Here is a 24951-nt window from a genome sequence, read left to right as displayed (position 1 = left end):
CTAGTTTTTTGCTTACCTGCCAAGGCTGATGGACCCTGTTAGGAGGCAAGGGGTGCCTATAGGGGAGGAGGGCCATGGAGATCCTGCCAAGTGGATCCTGGTAAATGAAGTGTGAGGCACCTAGTCTGCTCTGAACCATTGCACAGATAAGTTGGCAACCCCAGTGTGCCCCAAGGGGGCCACCAACAAGTAAGGGCCCTTGCCCTTCTGAAGAACCATTCTGCAACCCCTATATAACACTTGGTGGCCACCATGAAATAAGGGTCATCAACCGTGTGCCCAACCAGTTGGCAACCCCTGTATGCCAGGTGGGGGCTGCCAGGAAGTAAGAGCCATCCCTAGTGTGTAGATCCCGCTGGTGACCCCCCAATGCCAAGAGGTGGCCACCGTGGAAGCAGGTCTTTTGCCTGGGACTGTCATACTGAGGCAGGTTAAAGGAACACTTACGGATTCTGAGAAGCCACAGAGGTAGACATCCAACATCAACATGGACCATCTACAGACTGAAGGAAGTCCAAAATGTCATGGGGGAAAGACCGCAAGAGGTAACACACTCTTAGCACTGGGAGACCAGAGTCAACAGATATTTGCTCAAGTCCCTTCACACTTTGGGCCATGTAACACTGTTTGAGGCCAGTAGGCCTGTTGAGGACTGGCACAAATATAGTGAAGTTCCATTCAAACATAGACTTTATTATGTGTAGGCTGTGTCTGGGAGTTACCTCCAATATTGTATTTTGAAAGAACAAGCCTCCCTGGAGGGGGACTGGGAGACTTAGTGATACCACCAAGGAGCGCCAACCATAAGAGACTATGGTTATTAATATTTAGAAAGTGTGCCTTTTGTGCTTATTTTAAGATAATACTTTTTTCACAAGGCAAGTGTTTGATTGAAGAAACATTTTATTTGAGTTACTATTTATACTTTGAGTCTTGCACCACTGTATGATTCACACCTGCATCCCTCTCAAAGAACCTTTGACTACTTGAATTGCACCACCACTGAGAGTCAAGTGTTAAAAATCATAGTATTTGGTACGCAGTAGGTCAAGCCCCAGAACTTCAGAATTAAAATGCCTCAAGAACCACCAAATAAGGAGTTAGGCCAAATAACTCCTGCTTGTCCCTCTAATGGGAGGTGAGATGGTTTCCGCCCGCTGACCTAGCGGGAAGCTTCTAATAGGTCTGGCGGGGTGGTCACCACAAATGCGGCAGCCACCCTGTCGGGAGTTTGGCGGACGGGCCTTCCCATCTGCCAAACTCAAAATTAGGCCCTAAATATCATGAATTGAATTGCTGGTAATTGACCCATAATTTTTGGTGGATGTTGAATTCTTTAAACTTCCCCCCTTCATCTTGCTTTTCTTGAGCCTAGAGTTTCTCATAGCTTACAGCCTTTTAATTGTACCTTATCTGTCCCTGGGCTTCTCCTAGTGATTGCAAGTGCATGGCTGTGTGATCAATTGTTGTGACCTTGGGTTGTTCTCTATTGCTTATAGAGAGTCCAGATCAAAGCACAGGGGAGATATACCCTTACCTTGTGAATGTAGAACAAATTGGGTGGCTCCCAGTGAAAGAGCTTTACTGGGCATGCTGCCAACATAAATTAGATGCCCCCCATCTCCATCCATGCCCCCCTTCCTGTCCCCCACACCTCCATCCACTCACACTCGCTGACACGCACCACGTATACACACACTCACTCACACAGGCAAACACACATTCATTCACACATACATCCATTCATTCTCGCACAGATCCGTACATGCATTCACACTGACATGCAGACACGTATACACATTTCCATTCATACATGCATTCTCACACATGCATATACCCACGCAAACAACACTACACACACATTTGTATTCACTCACATTCTCACACATTCATGCACACAACCCCCGACACACACACAACACCACACTCTCCTGTCGGAAACCCAACTTACTTGCATCCAGGGGGTTTTCCGGCAGGGAACGGGACGGGGTGCTGCTACCGCCAGCAGCGCCCGCCAGGAGAACACCTCCAGGCTGTATTATTTCTCATAATATGGCTTGCGGCGGACTACTGCTGTGGCGCTGCTGGTGGTAGCAGTGCAACCTTAACACCATCCACCAGTATGGAAACAACTGGATTTCCACCCTTCTTGTGGCGAAAATCCGGCTGTGGTCATAATTTGGCGGACGGATGTTATCCGCGGATACCATCTTTTGGCAGCCGTCACCGAGGCTGTCTTAATGAGGGCCATAATGTTGTGGCTCACACTGGTTTGCAGCAGGAAGCTTAGCCTGATTGCCTAATATCTGAAGACTACGCTGCACTTTGGGTATATTGCAGTTGTTAGGTGCAGAATCTCCTCTATTTATTTGAGCTATATGAGTTAGTGAGGCCGTCATATTGGGTAGGCCCATGCATCAATAAAATATCTGTTATACAATATCATAACCAGACACAAACATGGCTCTTTCTGCCAGGTATTTCATATTACATACAATATGAGTGAGTGTCAGGTTCTACTGGTCGAGGTACAGTTCTGTTGCCTGCAGGTTCATTTTTCAGTTGGGTAAGCCCTGATTTATTTCATGATGACAACATAGTACAAGGGGTAAATATTAGCCTCTTGTAAGCATGAATGGTACAATTAGGGTAAATGTATTTTAATTTTACATTTGGTGAGTCCTAGGAATTTGGTGCTAAAGTAGTATGGAGTATGTCAGTTCTTTTGAACTGGAGGATCAGAGTTTCATTTATTATGTCATTATGTCAAGAGCAGCTCTTCTTGCTGATGGGTACAGTACCTTCCCTGAACACAGCTATGTGCTATTATGCACAGAAACAAGGTCAGGCACCAGGTTTAAACTGTAGGTCCAAGACTGTTCCAGAAACAATGCACAGCAAGAAGGGAAATAACTGGAAAACTAGGCTTAGAACTGGAGAAAGGTGGGGATAAGCGGAACACAAAGATCCCAATGAGTCCAGCGAGCGACCAGTCAGGCAAACACAATTGCATCACAAGTAGAGTCATAATGGAGGATTCCCTTTAAACAGCACCAAGCAGGCTGTTCCCTCAAAAGGCAGGAAGTAACACTATCTCGGATTTGGAAGGGTAAATAATAATGGAAAATAATTAGAAAACAAATGTATTTACTTATGTAAGAAATTGGGCTATTGGTTAAGCAAAGTGTGATTCATGAGCAATTAATGAGTCCATAATTGAGTCCTTACTAGCATCCAAAAACCCCATTATAGCACTTAACTCTCTATGGGTAGCAAAACAGAGCAGCCCAAGGCCTATTCAGGGAATGTGGTGTGGGCTAGTAATCTCCATTCTGTGGCACACTACTGCAACACTATATTCAATTAGATATTTTTCTTTGAAAAGCATATTTATGATATACACTACAAAATACTATGCATTTATTTCAAATATATAAATATACATATCACAGATGAAAATACAGGAGCAGGGCTCATTTGCAATCTCCCTTCAGGCCCTGCTTCCACACCTCTTCTGAGGACCCTACACTGGCTGCCTGCCAGGAAAAAATCATTGTTAAACCAGGTATTTACACCAAAAGCTCAGATACTATTGACCAGTCAGGAACTTGGGATCCATGGACAATTCCTTACTTACTGTCCCTGATACCCGACGGGCAAGGGTGGAACTAGGTTTTTCCCTACCTGGCTCCCTCTTATTGAAACAACTTGCCATACCACACCCATTCCTCTACAGACCATAATAAATTCAGGAAACTTCTCAAGACAGCTCTGTTTTATCCTAGAGTTATATTCTTGCCTACAACTTGTCCTTGGCATTTGGCATTCACACGCTGTGGGGAACATTTGGCCCGAATTTAAGAAAAGTGGTGCTGCATCCAATGCAGCACCACCTTTCTTGCACCCCTTATTGCCCCCTACCGCCACTAGGTGTGCACCGTATTCAATATACAGCACACCATAGCACAGGGTAGGGACAATAGCATCAACATTTTTTACGCTATTGATGTACTGTGCAGAATTAGTTCCAACTTTTTGGCACTAGTCCTGCAGAGAACATAGAGGCCTATTGCAAACTATGGTAAGCCCCCTTTCAATGCCTGCTCTGTGGAGACATTAAAAATAGCCGCTACAAATGGCACAGTGGAGTCTCTTAGATTCCACTGTGCCATTTATGCAGTCCCCCTAATGGAGGGATGCCCCTCTTCTATATATTATGCTTGGCGCAGGCATACTGTGGCGAGACAGTTACAAAGTGGCACAATGCATGCTTTGTAAATATGGCACAGTAGATTTGGCCTTGTTGGGCCACATTAGCATCATAAAAGATGACACTGATGTGGTGTAAGGAGGTGCTAGGCCCTCTTAAATCTGGGCCTTAGTTTTTGATGCCAGCTGCCCTTGAATCACTTGGGCACCAGGAAGAAAGTACTATTTGTTGCTGTATTTACCTAGGAACCTGTGTTAATATTTGTTAAGTGAACCCCATTGGGTTTGTATGATACAACCATGCATGCCTGAACCACACATGCCTAAACAACGCGATCTGAACCATGACTGCTTCTTTACCATGCATGCCTTTACCACGCATGCCTCTGCAACTAAATTTGTTGTAAAGACATGTTTGGTAAAAGAATATGCATGGTAAATTCCCCCCTGTCCTGCGCCCTAACACCCGATACCCCAGCCCTGAAAACCATCCTGCCTCAGCCCTTAAAAATGTCCCGTCCACTCCCCACCCTGAGCCCTAAGCCCACCCTCCATGAGGTGTAAAACAAACCATGCCCTTAAAAATACACTGACCCCCCCGCCCTGAGCTCTAAAACTGACCTGCCCTGCCCTTAAAGCTACCCCTTCCTCTCCCCCTTGTCCTAAGGCCTAAAATCCCGCCCCCTGCTATAAACTACCCCAGCCCCCCTGCCATGAGCCGTCGAACTCTGCCCACTGCTAAAAACTAACATGACCCCAGCACCCTACCCTGAGCTCTAAAACTGACCTCCACTCCTGAAAACTGGCTCTTCTCCCCGCCTTGAACCCTAAAACCAGACCCTATCCCTTACAACTACCCAAACCCCACACCTTGAGCCCTAAAACCCTGCCCCTGCCAAACAACTAACCTGAGCTCCACCCACCCTAAGCCCTAAAACTACCCCACCCCTAAAAACTACCCCCCAAAACCTGTCCACTGTCCCACATACCTCTCCTGAGCCTTCCTGTTCCTGTTCATGATCCGCCTGGACAGCTAGACTGCTCTATGCCTTAACTATGCATATGCGTAGTTAACGCATATGAATGGTTAAGACATATGCGTGGTTAAGGCAGACTCAATGCATATTTGTGGTTCAGGCAAGCATTGTTTTGCCCTTGGGAAATGGCATGCGTGGGTCAGCCCACATTGTGAAGGCCGTTTCATTGGGGGTTTCCACATATTGAATTTTGGATATATGGTTACGGATCCGTGTTGTAGACTCCATCCGGGCTTGGAGAAGTTTGTTTTCCGTAAAATCATACATAATTTAGGCTGTCTACATCCTTAAAGACCTGCGGAAGGGTTAGGGTCAAAAAGTTGATGGCTTTCACATTGTTTCAGGTTCCTTGTAAACCATCCTAACATATGTGCTAATAATGATAAAGGGTGTTTGTTGAACTATTGATAGGAGAAAGAACAGGCATGTCTGTTTCTTTATTTCAGGTTAATATCAGTGTTTGTCGGTATTATATAATGTCAAACTTATTTTTTCCACTGTGTGTGACCTTATCGCCAAGTTATGATTTAACTATGAATATTCCAAGTAATTATATTTGTCATTTTATGGTTTTTATTTAGGGGAAATGGTTTTTGCGGTGTGTTAAACAATGGTTAGTATAGGCCAACACTCTCCCAGTTTTTGAACAACATATATTGAGGTGTAGGTGTGATAATCTAACACCTATTTTTCATACAAAGGAATTGTGATACCCGTCAGAACACTTTATAGTTTGTAACATTGGATACCTAGGATCTGAGGGACACAGGGCAGCCCCATTGTTTTTAAATGTTTGACTTTTCCTCAGCACCAAGATACCCTTCATGGGGTGATTTGTTCAGGAAGTCAAATCAAATTAACATAAAATAACATAACATAACTGCTAGAAATGGGGTCTCTGGTTGGCAATCAGTTTGTACTCTGACCAAGCAGGGACCATCACTCTAGTGAGACCAATGAAGATACACACTTAGATAACCCTTGCTTACCCCATTGGTAGCTTGGCACAAGCAGTCGGACTTATCTCAGAAGCAATGTGTAAAATATTTGTTCCATCACACACAGTAATACAGTGGAAACACTACAAAATGGACACTACACCAGTTTAGAAAAATAGATAGTATTTGTCTAAATCAAACAAGACCAAAATGACAAAAATCTAAAATACACAAGTAAAGATATGAATTTTCAAAAGAATAAGAGTCTTACTCAATGGAAAACAATGGAAACGTTGGTGTTAAACAAAGTACTTGGTTTGCATCAAAAATAAAGCCGCAAGTGTGTGTCTGAAAAGTCAGCAATGTGTTGATTCCTTATTCGCAAGTGAGGCCAGGTGTCGTTTCTACACAGGTCGGGTACGTGATGCGTTGTTTTTCTCCCTCATAAGAGAGCAATGCATCGATTTCCGGACAGGGCACCTCGGATCCGTGCAAGTTCACAATGACTTTGACGATGCGTGAACAGTGTTAGAAAACCATGCTGCTTGAGGTTTGCGTCGTTATCAGCAGCCACAAGTGGGTGTTGTTTCTCCAGCCTCAATGCATCGATCTACTAGCCACGATGCAGGTGGAGCATTGATTTTACCCGCAAAGTTGGTGGCGCCTCGTTTATAAGTCACCTTGCAGATGGTGCATCAAGATTGTCCCTGCACAGTGTTCTGTGCGTGGATATCAGCTATTGTTCTGCCAACTTCACCTTTAAAGGGGCCCAGGGACTTGATAGGGCACCACTTGGCAGGGCAGGAGTCTCAGCAGAGTCCAGGTGCTCTCAGAGGAAGTCTTTGATGGCCCTGAGACTCAAAAACAGGAGGCAAGCTCGGTTTAAACCCTTGGAGATTTTTCTTCAATCAGGAATGCACAACAAAGTCCAGTCTTTGTTCCCTTTCACAGGCAGAAGAAGCAACTGCAGGATAGCCCACCAAAACACAGTCACAGGCAGGGGCAGCACTTCTCCTCAGCTCTTCAGCTTTTCGCCTTGGCAGAGGTTCCTTTTGGTTCCAGAAGTGATCTAAAGACTGGGGTTTTGGGTCCACTGTCTATACCTCTTTCTACCTTTGAAGTAGGCAAAGTTCAAAGGAAAGTCTCTGTTGTTCACAAAATCCTGCCTTCCCCAGGCCAGGCCCCAGACACACACCAGGGGGTTGGAGACTGCATTGTGTGAGGTCATGCACTGCCCATTCAGGTGTAAGTGAACACTCCTCCCTCCACTCTAGCTCGGATGGATCATCAGGATATGCAGGCTACACCCCAGCTCCCTTTGTGTCACTGTCTAAAGGAGATTCACAAACAGCCCAACTGTCAGTCTGACCCAGACAGGAAATACACAAGCAGGTAGAGTCACAGAATGGTTTAAGCAAGAAAATGCCTTCTTTCTAAAAGTGGCATTTTCAAACTAACAATCTAAAAAACAACTTCACTAAAAGATGTATTTTTAAATTGTGAGTTCACAGACACTAAAATTCAGATTTCTATCTGCTCCCAAAGGGAATCTACACTTTAAGAATATTTAAAGGCACCCCCCATGTTGACCGCTGGGAGAGGTAGGCCTTGCAATAGTGAAAAACGAATCTGGCCGTATGACACTCTTAGGACATGTAAAAAACGATGGCACATGTCCCACCTTTAACATGCATTGCACCCTGCACATGGGGCTACACAGGGCCTACCTTAAGGGTACCTTACATGTATAGAAAGGTCAGGTTTGAGTCTAGCAAGTGGTACACTTGCCAGGTCGAACTGGCAGTTTAAATCGGCACACACAGACACTGCAGTGGCAAGTCTGAGCCATGTTTATAGGGCTTCTAATGTGGGTGTCACAACCAGTGCTGCAGGTCCACTAGTAGCATTTGATTTACAGGTCCTGGGCACCTCTAGTGCACTTTACTAGGGACTGCCTAGTAAATCAAATATGCCAATCATGGAAAAGCCAATTACACATACACTTTACATAGGAGCACCTGCACTTTAGTACTGGTCAGCAGTGGTAAAGTGCCCAGAGTACCAAAAACAGCAAAAGTAGAGTCCAGGGCACAGTTCAAACATGGGAAGCAGATGCAAAAAAGACAGGAGAGACCACACCAAGGATTCCAGGTCTAACAATAACATAACATAAATTAACATAACATAACATAACATCACAATATAAAAGAGGGGGGATTTAAAATCAGGCAGATATACTGACTTAAGTGGGTTATCACATTCAAATATATTGCAGGCCTATTGGCTTTGTCAAGAGATCACTACATTAAAACTTATGGGAGGCCAACTGGATTTGTCAAGGGGGCACTACAGCAAATAAAAACATTAATACCAATTAAAACCAATCAAATTATTAGTCATGGTCACTCATTTTCAACAAAAACATTGTCATGTTTATCAATAAAGCATTAATTTTCAAGACATTCCTAACCCTTTTGCTGCTAGACCTCGTACCCCCAATGCAAAGCCTGTTTTTGGCTATTTGAGGTAGTTCGCACTTTGGCCTCCATAATTTTTTGTCTACATAATCTATTCATGCCAAATGTATGTCCTTTTGTTCCAACATTAGGGGATTTTAAAGGTATACAGTATTTGTGGACTACCCTGGAATGAGAAATTAGACAAACTATAGATACATTTTGTTTTTTGGGGAAAAATAGGGAAAGTATCTGTTTTTTGCCCTGCAAATGGCATTAAGAAAATGTTTACAATGATAAAATGACCATCTTCTCAGCTTTCAGGAACAGGCAAACGTGATGCAGAAAATCAAATCTTTTAACACACTTTCAACATTTTACTGGGAGATAACCCATTTTTCAAATTTTTTGTGGCTTTAACCTCTTTCCAGTTTGTGATGGAAATGGGTGTGAAGACCCTGGTGGATGTCAAATGGCTTTACATTTCTGAAAACTAGACAAGATTTGTAACTCAGCAAAAGATCATTTATGTAGATCCTTAAAGGCTTTCCCAAAGAAATTAAGGGCCCTATTACGAGTTGGGAGGTCACAACGTGGGACAGTCAAATTCGTGGGGAAGACACCACCGCCATGGCAGTAGCATTCCCCACTGTCCACCTACAATGTGCCCGCCGGTCTGACCAGTGAAAACATTGTAGACGGAAGAAACAGTGCTACATGATAGCACTCGGCTCCATTAAAGAACCCAAATGCTATCTCCTAGCACAGAGGGGGCCAACCACCACCCTTTAAATGCACACTGTCTTCACCAAGCTTTTCATGGTGGTTGAACTGCCATGAAAAGACTGGTGGGGAACAAGGATGTAATCAGCATGGCAACACTGAGTTCAGCACCGGCATGGCTGACTAAAACCAATACTGCTGTCAGCCTGTTGGAAACAATGTTTCGGTGGAGATGGGGGTTCACTGCCGGGTCCGCCGACCAGTGCTGTAATTGGGCGATCAGACCACCTGGAGTGCGGTGATCTGCGGTGCTCTGACCATCAACAAAAGTGTGTTGTTCCTCAGACTGCCACACTTGTAATTAGGCCCTGTGGGAAACTGGCACCTTGTTGCAGTATCCCCCCACACCCACACTTTGTGCCTGGTTTCTGAATGCAACATGGACTGAAGTGCACTGGGATCCGGCTAGCCATGTTCCCAATGCCAGTGTTCTTTCCCTAAAATTGCAAAGGTAATTGGAAACCCCTTTAGCTGTCACTAAAAGTCCCTAGTAAATTGTATTTAGGTACCTAGGGCATGGGGTACTAAGGGTAGGCCCCTGAGAGCAGCAGCACTGATTGTGCCACCCTCTAGGCCCCTGCATCCAGATGCACCCAGCACTGCCGTAGCAGGCTGAGCGTCCTGATGCAAACCTAAAAACACAAACTCAACGCTGCCTGTGTGCCCTGTCTACCATACACTACATCTCTTTGGTTTGTAAACCCATGCCCTTCCTGGATGGAGGAGTTAACACCCCCTCCCTCAGGAATGTGCACTGCCCTGGCAGTAAGTTTCAAAGGTCTACTACCCTTGAAACTCGACCCCCAGGCCTGCTGCTTGAAGCAAATGGCCTCTTCCTTTGTAAACCCCCTGTTTTGATGGGAGCGGAGGCGGGAAACCATACAAAGGTTAGGGGGAGTGGCCCCACCTGGCATGCGCCAGCTCTAAGGTGTTGCCTCGAGGTGGACCCTCCATTAAATTTTTCTCCATCTTAGATGGAAGGAAAAGAGCCAATCAGGTTTAGGGAAGTAACCCTTCCCACAGGAAGTGGTCACTAAAGTGGGAGTAGCCACCCAAAGGTAAGTGTCCTATTGGACACTACCAGGTTTCCCCTAAAACGCCCACTAAATTCAGTATTTAATGGGCATCCTTAGACCAAGAAATCAGATTTGAAAGGACAAAGAAGACTAGCCGAAAAAAGATACAAGGCATAAGAACTGTGAGTCTGCTGCACAAGAGAAAGGTGACAATCCCTGTCTGCTGCACCCAGTACCTGACAATCACTGCTGTGGAGGAGAAGGACACTGTATTGACCTCAAGAAACCCAGAGGACCTCCAGGCTTCACAAATCGCCCAAGATTTCCCTTCTGAGTGGAGGTACCATTCTGCAAACAGCTAAGAACCAGCAACCCAGTGAGGGTCACTTCACTGACTGGCCAATATCTCCCAAACTGGGAGTCACAGCCAGACCCAATGACACACCAACGACGACCAGGACAAACCCTGCATGATTGGTGCCACTGTGCCCACTGCTGGCTGGACCGTACCAATACTCTGTGTACTGGTCGGTGGATGTCAGACACCCAGAAAACCAGCTCCCCTAGAGCTGAAAAGGATCAGGAGGAGGCCCCAGTCAAGGGACCTCAGTAACACCCTGGAACTCCCACCAGAGTGCCCCCATTGTCCTGTAAGTAGCCCTCAAAGAGACTTACCTCCACTGTCAAGGGACTCCATTGTGCACAGCCCCTGGATCAACAACTCGCCACAGCACTGAGACTGCCCTCATCGCCTGCACTGACGACATCAGAACCAGAGTCGACAAGGGGGAGACCAGTGAACTCATCCTCCTGGACAACTCCGCAGCCTTCAACACTGTATGCCACCAAATCCTCTGCACACACCTTTTTGACGCAGGAATCCGGCACAAGGCCCTGGACTGGCTCACCTCCTTCCTCGCTGAAAGAACCCAGAAAGTCCGCCTCCCTCCCTTCCAGTCCACAGCAACCAAGATCATCTGCGGGGTCCCCCAAGGGTCTTCCCTCAGCCCCACCCTCTTCAACATTTACAACATTTACATGGCCCCGCTTGCCCACATCCTCTGCCCCCATGGAATCACCATTGTCTCGTACGCAGACGACACCCAGCTCGTCATCTCCCTCACCAGGAACCCTTCCACCGCCAAGACAAACCTCCACACCAGACTCCTCGACACCGCCAAATGGATGATAGCAAGCCACCTCAAACTCAACTCCACCAAATAGAAATCATCATCTTTGGCCCCAACAAGACAGTATGGAACGACTCCTGGTGGCCCACCGCCCTCGGACCACCCCCAACACCCTCCACCCACGCACGCAACCTCAGCATCATCTTAGACTCATCTCTCTCCATGACCCAGCAAATCAACACCATATCATCCTCCTGTTTCAACACCCTTCACATGTTACGGAAGACCTTTGAATGGATTCCCATAGAAACCAGAAAAACCGGCACCCATGCATTCATCAGCAGCAGATTAGACTACGGAAACGCCCTCTACGCTGGTACCACAGCCAAGCTTCAGCAGAAACTCCAGCGAATCCAGAAAGCAGCCACACATCTCATCTTCAACCTCCCACGCCACAAACACATCTCTGCTCACCTCAGATCCCTTCACTGGCTGCCCATCAGCAAAAGGATCATCTTCAAAGTCCTCATCCACGCTCACAAATCCCTCCACAACACTAGACCAGCCTACCTCAACGAACGAGTGAACTTCCACGCACCCACTTGACTCCTCCGCTCTGGTGACCTCGCCCTCGCCACAGTCCCCCATATCCAATGCATTACCTCCGGAGGCAGATCCTTCTCCTACCTCACCTACAAAACCTGGAACTCCCTCCCCACCAACCTATGCAAGATCCAGGACCTCCTGACTTTCAGAAAGCACCTAAAGACATGGCCTTTTGAGCAGTAAAATGGCATTCCCCGCTCCCTCCCCCCCCCACAGCGCCGAGGGTATTAAAGCACTAGTCCTTACTGGGGAACAACCGGTAGAGACCAAGAACAACACTCAGAGAAGTGATAAGAGCCAGGTTTGATGATGCTTGTGAAACATAAAGAAGAATTCCAGGGCTGTGATAAGCACAGATAAAGTATTCCACAATTTTTCTGCCTCAACTAAAAAGGAGTAGCTACCTCTTCTTGGTTTGTGGAATATGGGGACAATCACCTTCCGGTGGAAAGATGATCTGAGCAATCATTTAGGCATGTACCACTGGAAAGATATTCCAAAGAGTGTAGATCCTTGGAGGTGGGGAGCCAGGAAGACCATGCAAAAACTGCCTGCTTGCATACTGGCAGCCAGGGTAGTGAGAGTTCCATCCTTTACCTAGAGATGTTTAGGCATATTTATAGCAAGGCAAGCTGTCTTATCCTGCATAACCTGCAGCCTTTTCAGTGAGGACTTGTTGATGTTCAGATATAAAGCATTGCAGTATTCTAGGCAAGATGTTATCAAGGTGATGCCCACTGCCACTTGAAGTTCAGGAGGGATTAAACTGAATGTTTTCTTCAAAGTCCTGAGCTGGTGGTCAAACTATTCTGGTAATCAAAGTTAAGTGGGTTATCAAAACCCCCCACAGTTTTTGCAGATTCAATTGGAGTTAACAAATGGAAGGCTTGAATTAATTTCAGCCACTGGTTATTATTCAGGTCAGCCTCCCAGTCCATTGGTATTTTGCACAGCTTATCTCCTCAGTTTGGACCCAGCCATATGCATATCAGTCTTCACTCTGCTCCAGTGGGTACAGTCTAGCCTGAACTGCCAGCCAGGTCCTCTCTGAACTGAAACACAAACAACCTAGGTCAAGTTTTGCCTTAACTAGTGCTTTTGAGCCAGGTATACCATTCTTACAGTGACACATTTGAGCAAACCCGTTCTATTTAGGGCAGCAAACTAAATTAAGCAAAAAAGCAATGGATGAAATGCTGGAATTAATCTCAGCCACTGGTAATTACTCAGGGCTGCATCCCAGTCCATCATAATTATGCACAACATGCCACCTCAGTTCGGACCCAGCTGTATGCAAATCAGCCTCAACCCTGCTACAATGGGAATATTTCAGCCAGGTCCTCCCTGAACCAGAATACAAGCAACCAAGGACTGGTTGTGCCCTTTGTATGGGATAATTAGCCAAGGATGGTTTGATTACAGTGACAGTGTGCATGTCACCCACTTCTCAGCATACCTGTCCCATTTAGGGGGACATGCTAAAGTGCACAAAAAATGATGGATGGAATGCTTGAATTATTCTCAGCCACTGTTAATCATTACTCGGGCCACATCCCAGACCGTTGCTATTTTGCATTTTGAAGTGGCATGGCTTGCAGTAATAGTGATGGACTGGGATGTGGTCCGAGTCAACAACTATCTATGCACAGCTCGTTTTGTGTCAGGCTACATGTATGCAATTACTGGGCTGTGCATCACAGTAGTCTCACACACACCGCCCATACATGTGTGCACACATATTGACGTGTAATCAGCACAGTGCCCCTTAAACTAGCTATGCTACAGTGTCCTTATCTTCAAAGGCAGACACTGTTGGTTAACATGCTCAGTTCAATTATTGTGAATGAGACTTAGGTAGTGAGACTCACCTAGAGTAAAGTTCCAAAAATCAATGATTAAAACTGCTTTCATTACACAGTTGAGGAAATGCTGCGATGTGATTGTGTGCAGGACCAGAAATAGTTTAGATTGTCCTTGGTACTTTGGAGAAGAAGGAAGTCTCTTTGAGTTGTGATCAGCAGATGTGACTTAATTTGGAACTTAGAGAGAATGGTGTTTTTAGCTACATTTAAGAAAGTACTCCAATTTCCGTATAGCATAGTTTATAAACATTTTTGTAAAGTGTTAGTAAGTGTACTAATGTTGGTAAACCTATTCTACATAATGTGTGTGGGGAAGTGTAGATATCTTAATATACCTTTTGAGAGGTGGACATAATAATGTAGACATATGTGATCAAGGTTGCAGATTTTGTTCCAAATGACGTGTTTAAACTTCATATGCTTGTAAGTAAATGGAGTACCGTTACTTAAATTATAGAACAAAGAATGTAATAATACAACCTCTACTGCTGTTATGAGCCTCATTTTAAAGATATTTTAGCCGCATAAAATATTTGAGTGGTGATATTGCTATGTCTAGAATGAAACACTGTGGTGAGTGTTAGTAAAGATTTGTGAAGATGAATATGTTACTTTATAAACTGTTATAAGCAGAATTAATGTTATGATGTAACGTAATTGTGAACATTTGAAGGTAGACTGGTTGAGGGTGTGGAATTTTTCAGGAGAAATGAATAACAGGGTACTGGTCCACTGGATATAATTATTTGTTTGTGGGTGAAAAGTGTAGTAAAGCTTAGACAGGATAGTACTATATCACTGTTATGAATTATTGATCAGTATGTCGTTTTCATCTTCTTTGTTTTTTGCATTTTGTAGGACGGAAATAGACATTTGTCTCTAAGGAAATAATTATCTCCTCACATAAGGAGCAAAAAAGAGGCTTGTTAAGCCAAGCTGTATTATTCTGCTGTTCAGCAGTAGCTACCGCAGGGTATTCAGGTTGGAGGGATGCAGAGGCGCCTCAACACTTGTATAGTTCACCAGCACAAGCTAACTCTCTGCCAGCTGGGCTTTGTCACCTAGAATTTATAGATATGCTGCTTTGCTGAGGCTTTACTTCCACCTAGCCTGCCATGACTTAGCAGGAAACTGAAGACTCTTTGGTAGGCTAAGGTGGCTAAAAGACTGGAAAAGAAGTGCTTCCTACATCAAAATCCTGCAGGCAAATAAATCAGAAGGGGGGGGGGGGGGCGACAATAACAGCAGCTTATGAGTGTCAGAGAAAAATATTAGTTATTCCCAAAGTTGTTTGTTTTGTTTGTATTATAGTTGTTCATTTTGTATGTCACAATAGTTGCTGCAGTTCTGTATGGTTGATAAATTGTTTTGTTGTAATAAAAAAGTTTAAAGTCACTTTGGATATCTTTCCTTGATAATTATTATACATTTCATTGTATTATAGTATTGCAATATTTACTAAAGCTGGCAGTTCCATGTTTAGAGACTATAAATATGGTACTGCATGTATATGTATGTCTATGGTACCTTGCCTCCTACAGAAACCTGGTAATTGAGAACTCAGATATGTTGATATGCAGAGAGGGTGACATATCATGCAACAATAAGGCATACGTAGAGAGCTCCATTATTGTCCTTGCTATGGTATATGGACCTCTGATACAAGAGAGAGGTTTTGGCACAGTGGGTAGTGCATCTTCATACTCTAATAAGCACTCTTATCAGCTGCTGTGCACATCCTATTATGTATTGGTGTCACCATTGTGAGGCATCTGAAAAAAAGGTGAGAATGTCCCCACAAGCAGGTGTCCAAGACACAGTTCTCAAAAGAGAGGATAGTCAATTGTATACTGTTCTATGGACATGTATCACTATGAAGACAGATATGTGCAGAGAGAACAGTTTCTACCCACAGCTTATTTTACACACGTGTTTTCCTGGCGAGATGTTTCAGCTGAAAGGGCAGTGTGTTTTTATACCATCATGTCTATAGTTGTTATGCAAGGCAGACTTCTCAGCATACAGGTAAGTGTATCTCTATACTTTGCGTGTGCATCTGTCACATTGGAGAGAGCTGTGACCAGAGGGGCAAGCCCCTTTTCACACCCTAATTGATACACCCATTATTCAAGACACAGGTCAGGGGAGAGAGGCCAGTATCTCCCCACACTATACTACACAAAGTAATCATGAAAGTAGGATGTGTCAGGAAACAGGGCAGTTCCTCCTCACAGCCCACTATGCATACGTGTCAGCATGGGAAGAGATATGAGCAAAGAAATACATTTTTCCTAAGGCCTTTTACAGACACCTTTCACATTGGTAAGAGGACAGGTCACTCTTTTCCAGATACCACTGTGAATCCCTGTTGGTCTTGGGAAGAAGTGTCAGCAGAGAGCCAACTGCTTGCCCACTCTGTACCTCACATCCATGTTGTCCAGAGATAGGTGTTAGTGGTAAAGACAATATTTCCCTACATACTACTGTATATGTCTGCCATGCTGCAGAGAGCTATGAGTGGACACGGAAATTCATTCCCACACCATAATATATATGGTAATTTCCCTGGGGAGACGTTTCACTGGAGAGGCCAGTACTTGTTATACTTGCTATGGAATAGTGAGGTCTCACATATGAGGTGAGTATCTTCCCCACCATGATGTGCATACTACTGAGCCTGGGGAAAGGTGTGAGTGGAGAGGCAGTGTTTCTTTACACCCTATTCTACACACTGGTTACCTTTATGCAAGGTCTGCACGGAGAGGCCAGTCACTCCCCATAGTCTACTATGCACAGTTGTTAGGTTGAGGAGAGGTGACAATGAGACCCCAAAGTCTCCTTAAAACCTTATGTGCACTGTGTTGTTACACTGTGAAAAGGTCTAATTTGAAAGTCTACTTTCACCCCGCACCCTACTATTTGGGATTGTAAGCCATGAGAACTGTCATAAAGGAAAGTGTAAATCTTCAATACTCAATCAACTCTGTACACTACACAGGCATCTGGTTGGACTGAATATGATGCTGCTGCTCTCACAGTAAAGCAAAGATTTCCCTGGAAACTTCCAAAATCCTACTTTATATTTCTACAAGCAAAGTTGTAGAGGAAATCACACTTACAGATATATATGTAGATACAATTTGAGAAAAAGTATAAAAGTTCATATTCATTGTCTTTTCGTGACCTACTGAGGATTATGACAATACAATGATTGAACTATTTCCAATAATAAGAAATGTGCCAATGCTGGTCTCATGTACATAAAACATGTGGGTTTTTTCATTAATGTAAATGATTTATTTTTTCTGCACAGTTAATTAATGGATTGCATTTCATTAAACCAAACACACTGTTACTATTCTGGTGTACATAACTTATAAATACAAATCAGGATATTTTCAGTGTAAAGGCAAATTCTTTTATAAAAACTACGTTCTCACAAAAGGCTCACAAGAGGAACACAGGAAGCACTGCCTTCTCGGATTGCACCAAGGGATTGCTTCCATTGCTCTTGTGAGCTCTCACGAAGGATAAAGGGGAAACAGAGTAAAAACAACATAGTTCATAAAAGTAGAGTATAGGTATAATCCGTTTTTGGGGTTTTTTAGATTTTCTTTTTTGTTCTTTAAATTCTTATTAGGATATGATAAATACATACAACTTGAGGTGTTAAATAAGAACAACATCTTCTTAAAAACAAAAAGGAGAAATAATTGAAAACTGTTTTCAATTTGTGAGCTTGTGGACTTGTGAGCTTGGACTTGTGAGCTTGGACTATCTTGTCCTGGGAAGACCTGCTTGTGACTAACGAAAAAAAAGTTCTGTATACACAAGCAGAAAAATAATGCTTTTTTCAGGTAAGCAGGGTTATTGTCTGCTTCTGTACTTAGACCCTGGGCAGGCATGGTATTTCCTGGAGCATATTATTTGGAAGCATCTTGTCGGACAAAGACTAACCTGTTCCATTGGACTCCACGGGAGCAGATGCACTCGCCCAATTCTTTGCTACTTTTGCGTGCTCGAGTTAATTACTATCCTGAACTCCACACCAGCAAGACTCCAGAGTCCATTGCCCTGCTTACTTTCACTTTTCTTGGGATTCCTTCGTAATGTTTCTCGTGGATAGGACTGCATCTAGATAAAAATATTAATACATAACAACCTTCATAAAAGTCTACTTTATTTTACAGTTCAGTCATAAATCCATTCATTCATGCAGTTATAACTCTAACCTAAGATATTCTTTTGGCTAGCTTCTCTTGGTCGCTGGATAAATAGTGTCTTCGAACTATGCTATTGTATGCATAGTATTCCTATGTCTAAACCTATAAAGTCCCTTTTCAATGCCTTTGACCCCCCAGCCCACTTTTTAATGATAACTGGCTATCCCAATTTGAAAACTAAAGCATGATTCTCTAGAAGAAACAGGTATGAAAGTTCAGTTCAAATGTCTTTCTATCTGAAATACTGTGTCTCACAATGAATATTCCTATTTCCCCTTTATAATTGCTAACAGTCCTTCGCTTAGTCGTTGAAACATGCAGACAATTCTCCTCTGGGAAGCTGCAAAGTCTGACTGTAACACGATTTGCTGAAAGTCTCTTCAGGTAAACTGCAATGCCTTACTGGAACACTAATCTATGAAAAATGGGGAATGCCCCAGAAGTGCACACCAAAACTTCCTGGGCAGAGCTCAGAAATTCAGAATTAGAAGTTCAACACATTTCCGCAAAGCATGCATGCTTGAGGAACACTAGTCTCTTCAGTATGGAGACAGTAGAAGTGCACTGTATCAACAGTGCTCATGTGTGTTGACTCTGAGTAGTTGATGGCGGTCACCACTTTTGAGTTTTCTTGATGCGAGTGGATGCCAACATTAAGAACAGCCTTTTGAGCAGCAGAATGAATCGTGGTCAACCCAAAATCCAGCAAGGCTACAGGATAAACTTAGACTTCGCCTTCAAACAAGGTGGGTATTTTACAGGGGTGGGCAGAAGTTGAGGAATTTAGTAGTTCCGAGTTACTCTTGTGACACAGAATTACTACTAAATTTGGAGGCTCTGCTCTGCAGGGGAACCAATTAATCAGCATTGACATCATCCCCTTGGGCTTTCCCTTTAGAAAGCCTTTTTGCATATATGTGTTGCAGAACTTGCACGTTCAGTTTTAGACTTTTGTGTGCTTTCCCGATGATTCACCTCTCTGCCTGCTGAATTTTCGGCAGATTTAGGTTGTATGTGAAATTCTTTCAGGAGTGGGGAATGAAGGGGACTAGGTAAAACTGTGGCCTCCCTTTCTCAGTCTTGCACCTTTTGAACATAATGGCGGGGGCTGGCAGGTCTCAGAATCTCACTTTCCATGGTTTAGAAAATGGCATTTTTACCAGGGAGAGAGCAGCAGACCCCTAACATTTACTGAACCACCAGTGGCTGCACAAAAACAGCGCACATCCTGGCCCGAAGCCTGCACTTGTTTTACTTAATGGCTTCAGACATCTGCACACAATTTACACAAAAGCTGTGGGCAGCGCAAGTTTTCCTGAAAACCAGAGAGTCTCCATACTTCTGATGTGTGTGTAAGAGACATACGTGATCATTATGACATTGGTGGTAAAAACTACCTACGGCGACATCCGCCAACATACCGTCAACGCGGCTACCATCCGTTCGCCATATTATGAGCACTGTCTGACTTCTGTCCCAATAAGTGCTGAAATCCGGCAGTGATCATACTGGTAGACGGTGGTAAGCTGGCACCGCTACCACCAGCACTGGCATGCCAGTAGAACGCCACCAGCCATGTTATGTCCAGTAATACGGCCTGGCGGTGTTCTGCTGGCAGGGCGCTGCTGCAATGCCCCTTCCCTGCCAGAAGACCTTCTCGACCAAGGTCAGTCGGGCTTCTGACAGGGGAGGAGAGTGGGAGCGTGGGCCTTGTTGTGTGTGTCTGTCTGTGTATGAGGACTTGTGTGAATGCGTCTATGTGTGTTGTATTGTTTACGTGGTTGTATGCATGTGAGTGAACGTGTGTAAGAATGGTGAAGTGAGTGTGTGTCTGCATGTCAGTATGATTGTTGTAAGAATGTGTGTGAGCATGTCTGGTAGTATGCATGTATAAATACGTGTATGCCAATGTGTGTATGAATGTGTATATGCCAGTGTGTGTATGAATGCATGTATGCCAGTGTGAGTGATTGGGTGTATGTGTGGTGCGTGTCTGTGGGTGTATGCGTGTTTGGGGAGGTGGGAGGGAGTGTGCGAGGATCGTAGTGGTTTGGGGGTATGTGAGGGTTGGACGGGGTGTGGGTGTGTGAGGGGATCAGAGGAGGTGGAGGGTGTGAAGATCGGAGGGGGTGGGGGGAGTTTGGATGGAGGGGGGTGGGGTGTCAGGTGAGTGTTAGGGAGGTGGGGGAGCCGCGTACTGGTGACAGGGAATTCCTGTCACTGGTAACGCCAGAAAAACCATGATGGTAGGCAGGCTCATAATGCCTCCTGCGATACTATGCGGGCTGCCGGGCATAATGGCCCAGCGGCTCCTACCAGCCAATCCGCCAATCTCATAATGTGGCGGTATGTACTGCCAGCCTGTTGGCGGTATTGCTGCCACATTACCACTCACCCAGCCGGGGTCATAATGACCCCCATAGTATCCAATGCTGGAGTTAGTAGATAAGGGGTTATAGTCTGTGTAAAAGGTTTGTAAATACTGGCACCTGCCAGTTTGCTAATCCCTGTGGGGGGGCAGGGGTTAAGGGGTAGCCCTCCGCCCCAAATAGCAAAGATATTGAAAACATGCCTTATAGGATGACTAATTGAACCTTCAATGATGTGGTTGGATCATACCACGCCAAAAGCAAGAGCAGGGAAATTGGACTGTCTCAGTTGTCAGAAACACTATTAAAGGCATTCAAGGAAGTTCACTACAAGGTTGGAAAAGAACAAAGAAGTGCCTACCTTGGCAGTTTTTGCTACTATATAATTTTATGATCCAACCAATAGCATAGCCATTCTGTAATAGTGATTTAAAAAAGGAAACATAACTATTGTAACAACATTTGTGACAGCAAGGAGCTGAAAATAAGACATAGAGATTTAGCTAGGGCACAAACTCCACCCCTCTCCACAGTAGAAAATGATAAAGTAGACCAAATGGGACTCAGAATGCTCTTTCCAAGCAGAAAAATCATTTATTTGAGGTGTGATTTCATCAAACATTGCCTCTTTTTACCCAAATGCATTTGTCACAACGTGGGCAGACTTTAACCCTAGCTAAAACACTCTGGGCAGGATGAGGTTCAGGCTTCAAACCCCACCTGAATGTGTAGAACAGAGTGGAGTGCAGGGTTCACACCCCATCTGAAATGAACTGTGTAGGATTAAGCACAGGCTTTACCTGTCTACTGAAATACACAATCCCTATCCAGAAGTTATGCTGAAGGTGTTGTTCTTCCTTTACAGCAAATCATAGAACCACATTGAATCATTGGTCTAGTATAATCCTTCCTTGACAGAGTAATATTAGAATATAAGTCTCTCACTAAAGAAGAATGGGATGCGTTGAATCCTCAACTACGTAAGACCAAGGGGTATTTCTATCATGAAAATGCGTTATTCCTTCCTACCACGAGGGTCCAAATAGAAGTGCTACAGATGTGTTACGACTCACCTATTGCTGGTCATCGTGGAGTCAAGTTAGCCCAAGAATTACTACTCCCTTCTTTTTGGTAGCTCACTATCAAGGATGATACCGAAACCTATGTTTCTTCTTTTCCTGTGTGTGCACATGCAAAGATACCACATACTAAAACAGCAGGGCTACTTTAACCACTTGGCCAGGTGCAGAGGCTGTAAACCGGCCCTGGGGCCTTGCCTGTCCCTCACCTCCTCCCACACCTGCTGCGTATTAAGCTTCCCCATCAGTTCCCCATCCCCTCCCCTCCAGTTGGTTCTACCTGCCCATTGTGTCTACAAGCCATAGGGGCCCTGTCCATCCACCCCCTATTGTCGAGGGAAACCCCTGACAAGCAGACTGCCTCTGCTGGCCTGTACCTCTTCCTGCACATTGGTACTGGGCCTCTCTTCTGCACTCCACGCATATGCTTTTATGCCCCTCGTCTGAACTCCACCCCGCAGCAATCATCCTATCCCTCCAGCCATTCACAACCTTGGACTGGCTCATGCCTTTGGTGTCATTCACCTCTGGAAGCATGCCTGGCCCCACCGCAGTCCTCTGATTCCTAATAGAGACGTGAAGTCAGAGAATGCCTATCCATGCTGACAGCTCCCACGGTGGTGCCTCCCAACTCGTGGCACCGCCCTGAATCTCACTGCCCACTAACCCTGTGAAGACTCTCCCTGCCCCCACATTTGCTTTTTCTAAACTTTAGGGCCACTCTCCAAACTCTTGAGTGGCCCTGGGAAACCTCCTGTGCTGCGTTTGTGACAGCCAAAGGTGACTTCTTCAGCAGCAAATAAACCCACTCTCTCAGATGCTTGATTGGCCTTTCGACCAAAGGCAGCATCAATGCCATCCACCAACAGAAGCAGGAACCCGCTTCTTTTAACAAGCAGAGTGCCAATGACAAATTATTCTCCTCCATCCTGCCTTCCAAAACTATTCCACCCTACCTTCCCTCCCAGACAGCCACCAGGTCACCTACCACAAAATGGTGTCAGTGTAGCCAAAACTGGATGGCTAAAAGCCATTGGGATACCACCTCTAACAGCAAGTAGCCCAACAATCGTATTGGCAGTCACCTGGACTGCATGAATTACACCAATCATCCTGGGGGCATATCTCCCCCTGGTCTGTCGCCCCCCCCAAATTCTGAATGGACAAAAGACACAAAGGGTGGGAGCAAGAGTAGAGAGTGAGAGTGAGAGAGAGAGATAGAGACAGACTGAGGCACAAGACAGAGAGTTAAAGACACAGAAACAGATGTGAGATGGAGAGACAAAGAGAGAGAGAAAGCACAAGACGGAGAGAGGGACACACAGAGAAAGAAGGAGGAGAGTGAATCAGAGTACACAGAGACAGCAAACGAGAAAGTGTTATAAATAGAAACAGGGAGATAAATATTGAATGATAGAAAAATTGAGATAGTGTGAATGATGGAGAGAGTGAGTGGGAGACAGAGAGAGACAGGAAAAGAATGAGACTGGGAGAAAGAGAGAGAGAGAGAGAAAGAGAGAGAGAGAGAGAGAGTGAGTCAGGGAGAGAGAGCCTGTGAGAGACAGCCAGAGACAAAAGGGGAAAAAAATAAATAAATAATGACTAAAAATTGAATGGAAGTGAGCAGCTCTGAAGACATGTTCCTCGGGCAGCTTTGCGCTGCATTTTTGACTTGACCTTTTTGAGTTATTGTCCCACTTATTGTATCCTACAAGTAACTTCCGGGAAGAAGCTGAGGATGTCTATGATTGGCCACGCTGTACTTAAGATCAGTGTTTGAACCCCTAAATGTGGTAGGTGCATTATAAACGCTGTCAATCAGGATAGAACTACAATGAACACATGTCCACAGCTGTACACTAGCTGAAGAAAGAGGGCAGTTTGTAAGCCCCCTCTCCCTTTTCGTAAATAACTAAAAGTGAGGATCAGTGACATTCGATAGAGAGGACAGGTTAAAGTCTACATTGAGTAATTTAACAATTTCTAATATATGCCCTTACACTTCGACAGGTTCAACTCTTCCTCTTCTCTGATTTTTTCCAGCCTGGCTGAGTGTCTGGACCCAGCAGACAGTGGGGCAGGTACCCAGGTCATATGTGATCACTGCTGCGGTGGGAGAGACGGCCACCCTCACTGCCCCGTTCACTGCAGATATACTGATCTTTGCCTGGTACAGGGGGACAGTGGTGTTTGAGCCACAACTGATCCTCAGTTACCTTGTGTCAAGTTCTGCACAGAGCAATGGCCCCCAGTTCACAGGCCGGGAGAGCGTAAGTCATGACGGGACACTGGACATTGGAGACCTGCAGACAAGTGACACTGGAAACTACACACTGTTTATGACACTAACTACTGCAGCAACAACAACAGTCTACAAGCAGATGAGAGTTTACGGTAAGTGCACCTTACTTCATAAAGGCATTTAGAGAATAGTTTTGTAGCATGTTTCCTTAGTTTTACATTCAGTAAATACATTAAATTAATTTACATTCATATTATAAAATAAACTTATTTTAACAATCTTTTTTCAAGTGTAATAAACTTTTTAAAAATGTCCCAATATTTTTTCCATAGAGAGATTCTACAGTTGGGGTGGATTAAGTATATGGAAATGTTCCCCATGATTTACCATAGACAGGTCTCAACCCCAGTGGCACAGATATATGGATGGTATAGGAAAAAGTGAAAAAGTATATCAAAGTTGGAAAAAGTTTATAAAAACGTATATATTGTTAAAAAGTACTGTAACATAATTGTATTTATATATATATTATAAATGTAATTATGTTCAATTACATTGAAAATATTTTCTTGTTTAAGTATAAAAAACATTCCTAACTCCAATTAAAAAAGTAAGTATGCATTGACAAAATTAATTGAATGCACATTAAGTGAACGTATTTAAATAGTTTCATATGATTTCTATTATTTTAATAAAATGCTTCATTACAATACTTTTTAAATGGGAAAAATATTGTATAATTGAATAACAAATGTACTAACTTAATTTACTGGTTAAAATTAAATTACATTTTGAAAATAATTTAATTTAATTTAAATTAACATTATTTCATATGAGTTTAAATGTAAGTCTTTGTGTCCATTATTTTCTATGGGACAGTGTTGTATTAGTAGGGGGGTTGGCCCTGTGTGGTGGTAGAAGCACAGCTGTTTTTATAGAAGAGTATACATGTAACTTATGCTACATCCCTTTTTCAGAGGGGGAGATAGGCAAGTATACTC

General features: G+C 44.2%; 1 protein-coding gene across 1 annotated transcript in view; it reads left to right on the top strand.

Moving 5' to 3' along the window:
- Window positions 1–24951, top strand: part of LOC138246673 (carcinoembryonic antigen-related cell adhesion molecule 6-like) — a 178384-nt gene that overhangs the window by 70698 nt on the left and 82735 nt on the right. The window contains exon 3 of the mRNA XM_069201428.1: window positions 23752–24102. Coding sequence (XP_069057529.1) covers window positions 23752–24102 — 351 coding nt within the window. The remainder of the gene's footprint in view (window positions 1–23751; window positions 24103–24951) is intronic.

Source organism: Pleurodeles waltl, chromosome 7, assembly GCF_031143425.1.
Source record: "Pleurodeles waltl isolate 20211129_DDA chromosome 7, aPleWal1.hap1.20221129, whole genome shotgun sequence".
NCBI lineage: Eukaryota > Metazoa > Chordata > Amphibia > Caudata > Salamandridae > Pleurodeles > Pleurodeles waltl.
The sequence above is the reverse complement of the archived record's forward strand: the minus strand, read 5'-3'. Positions and strand labels throughout refer to the sequence as shown.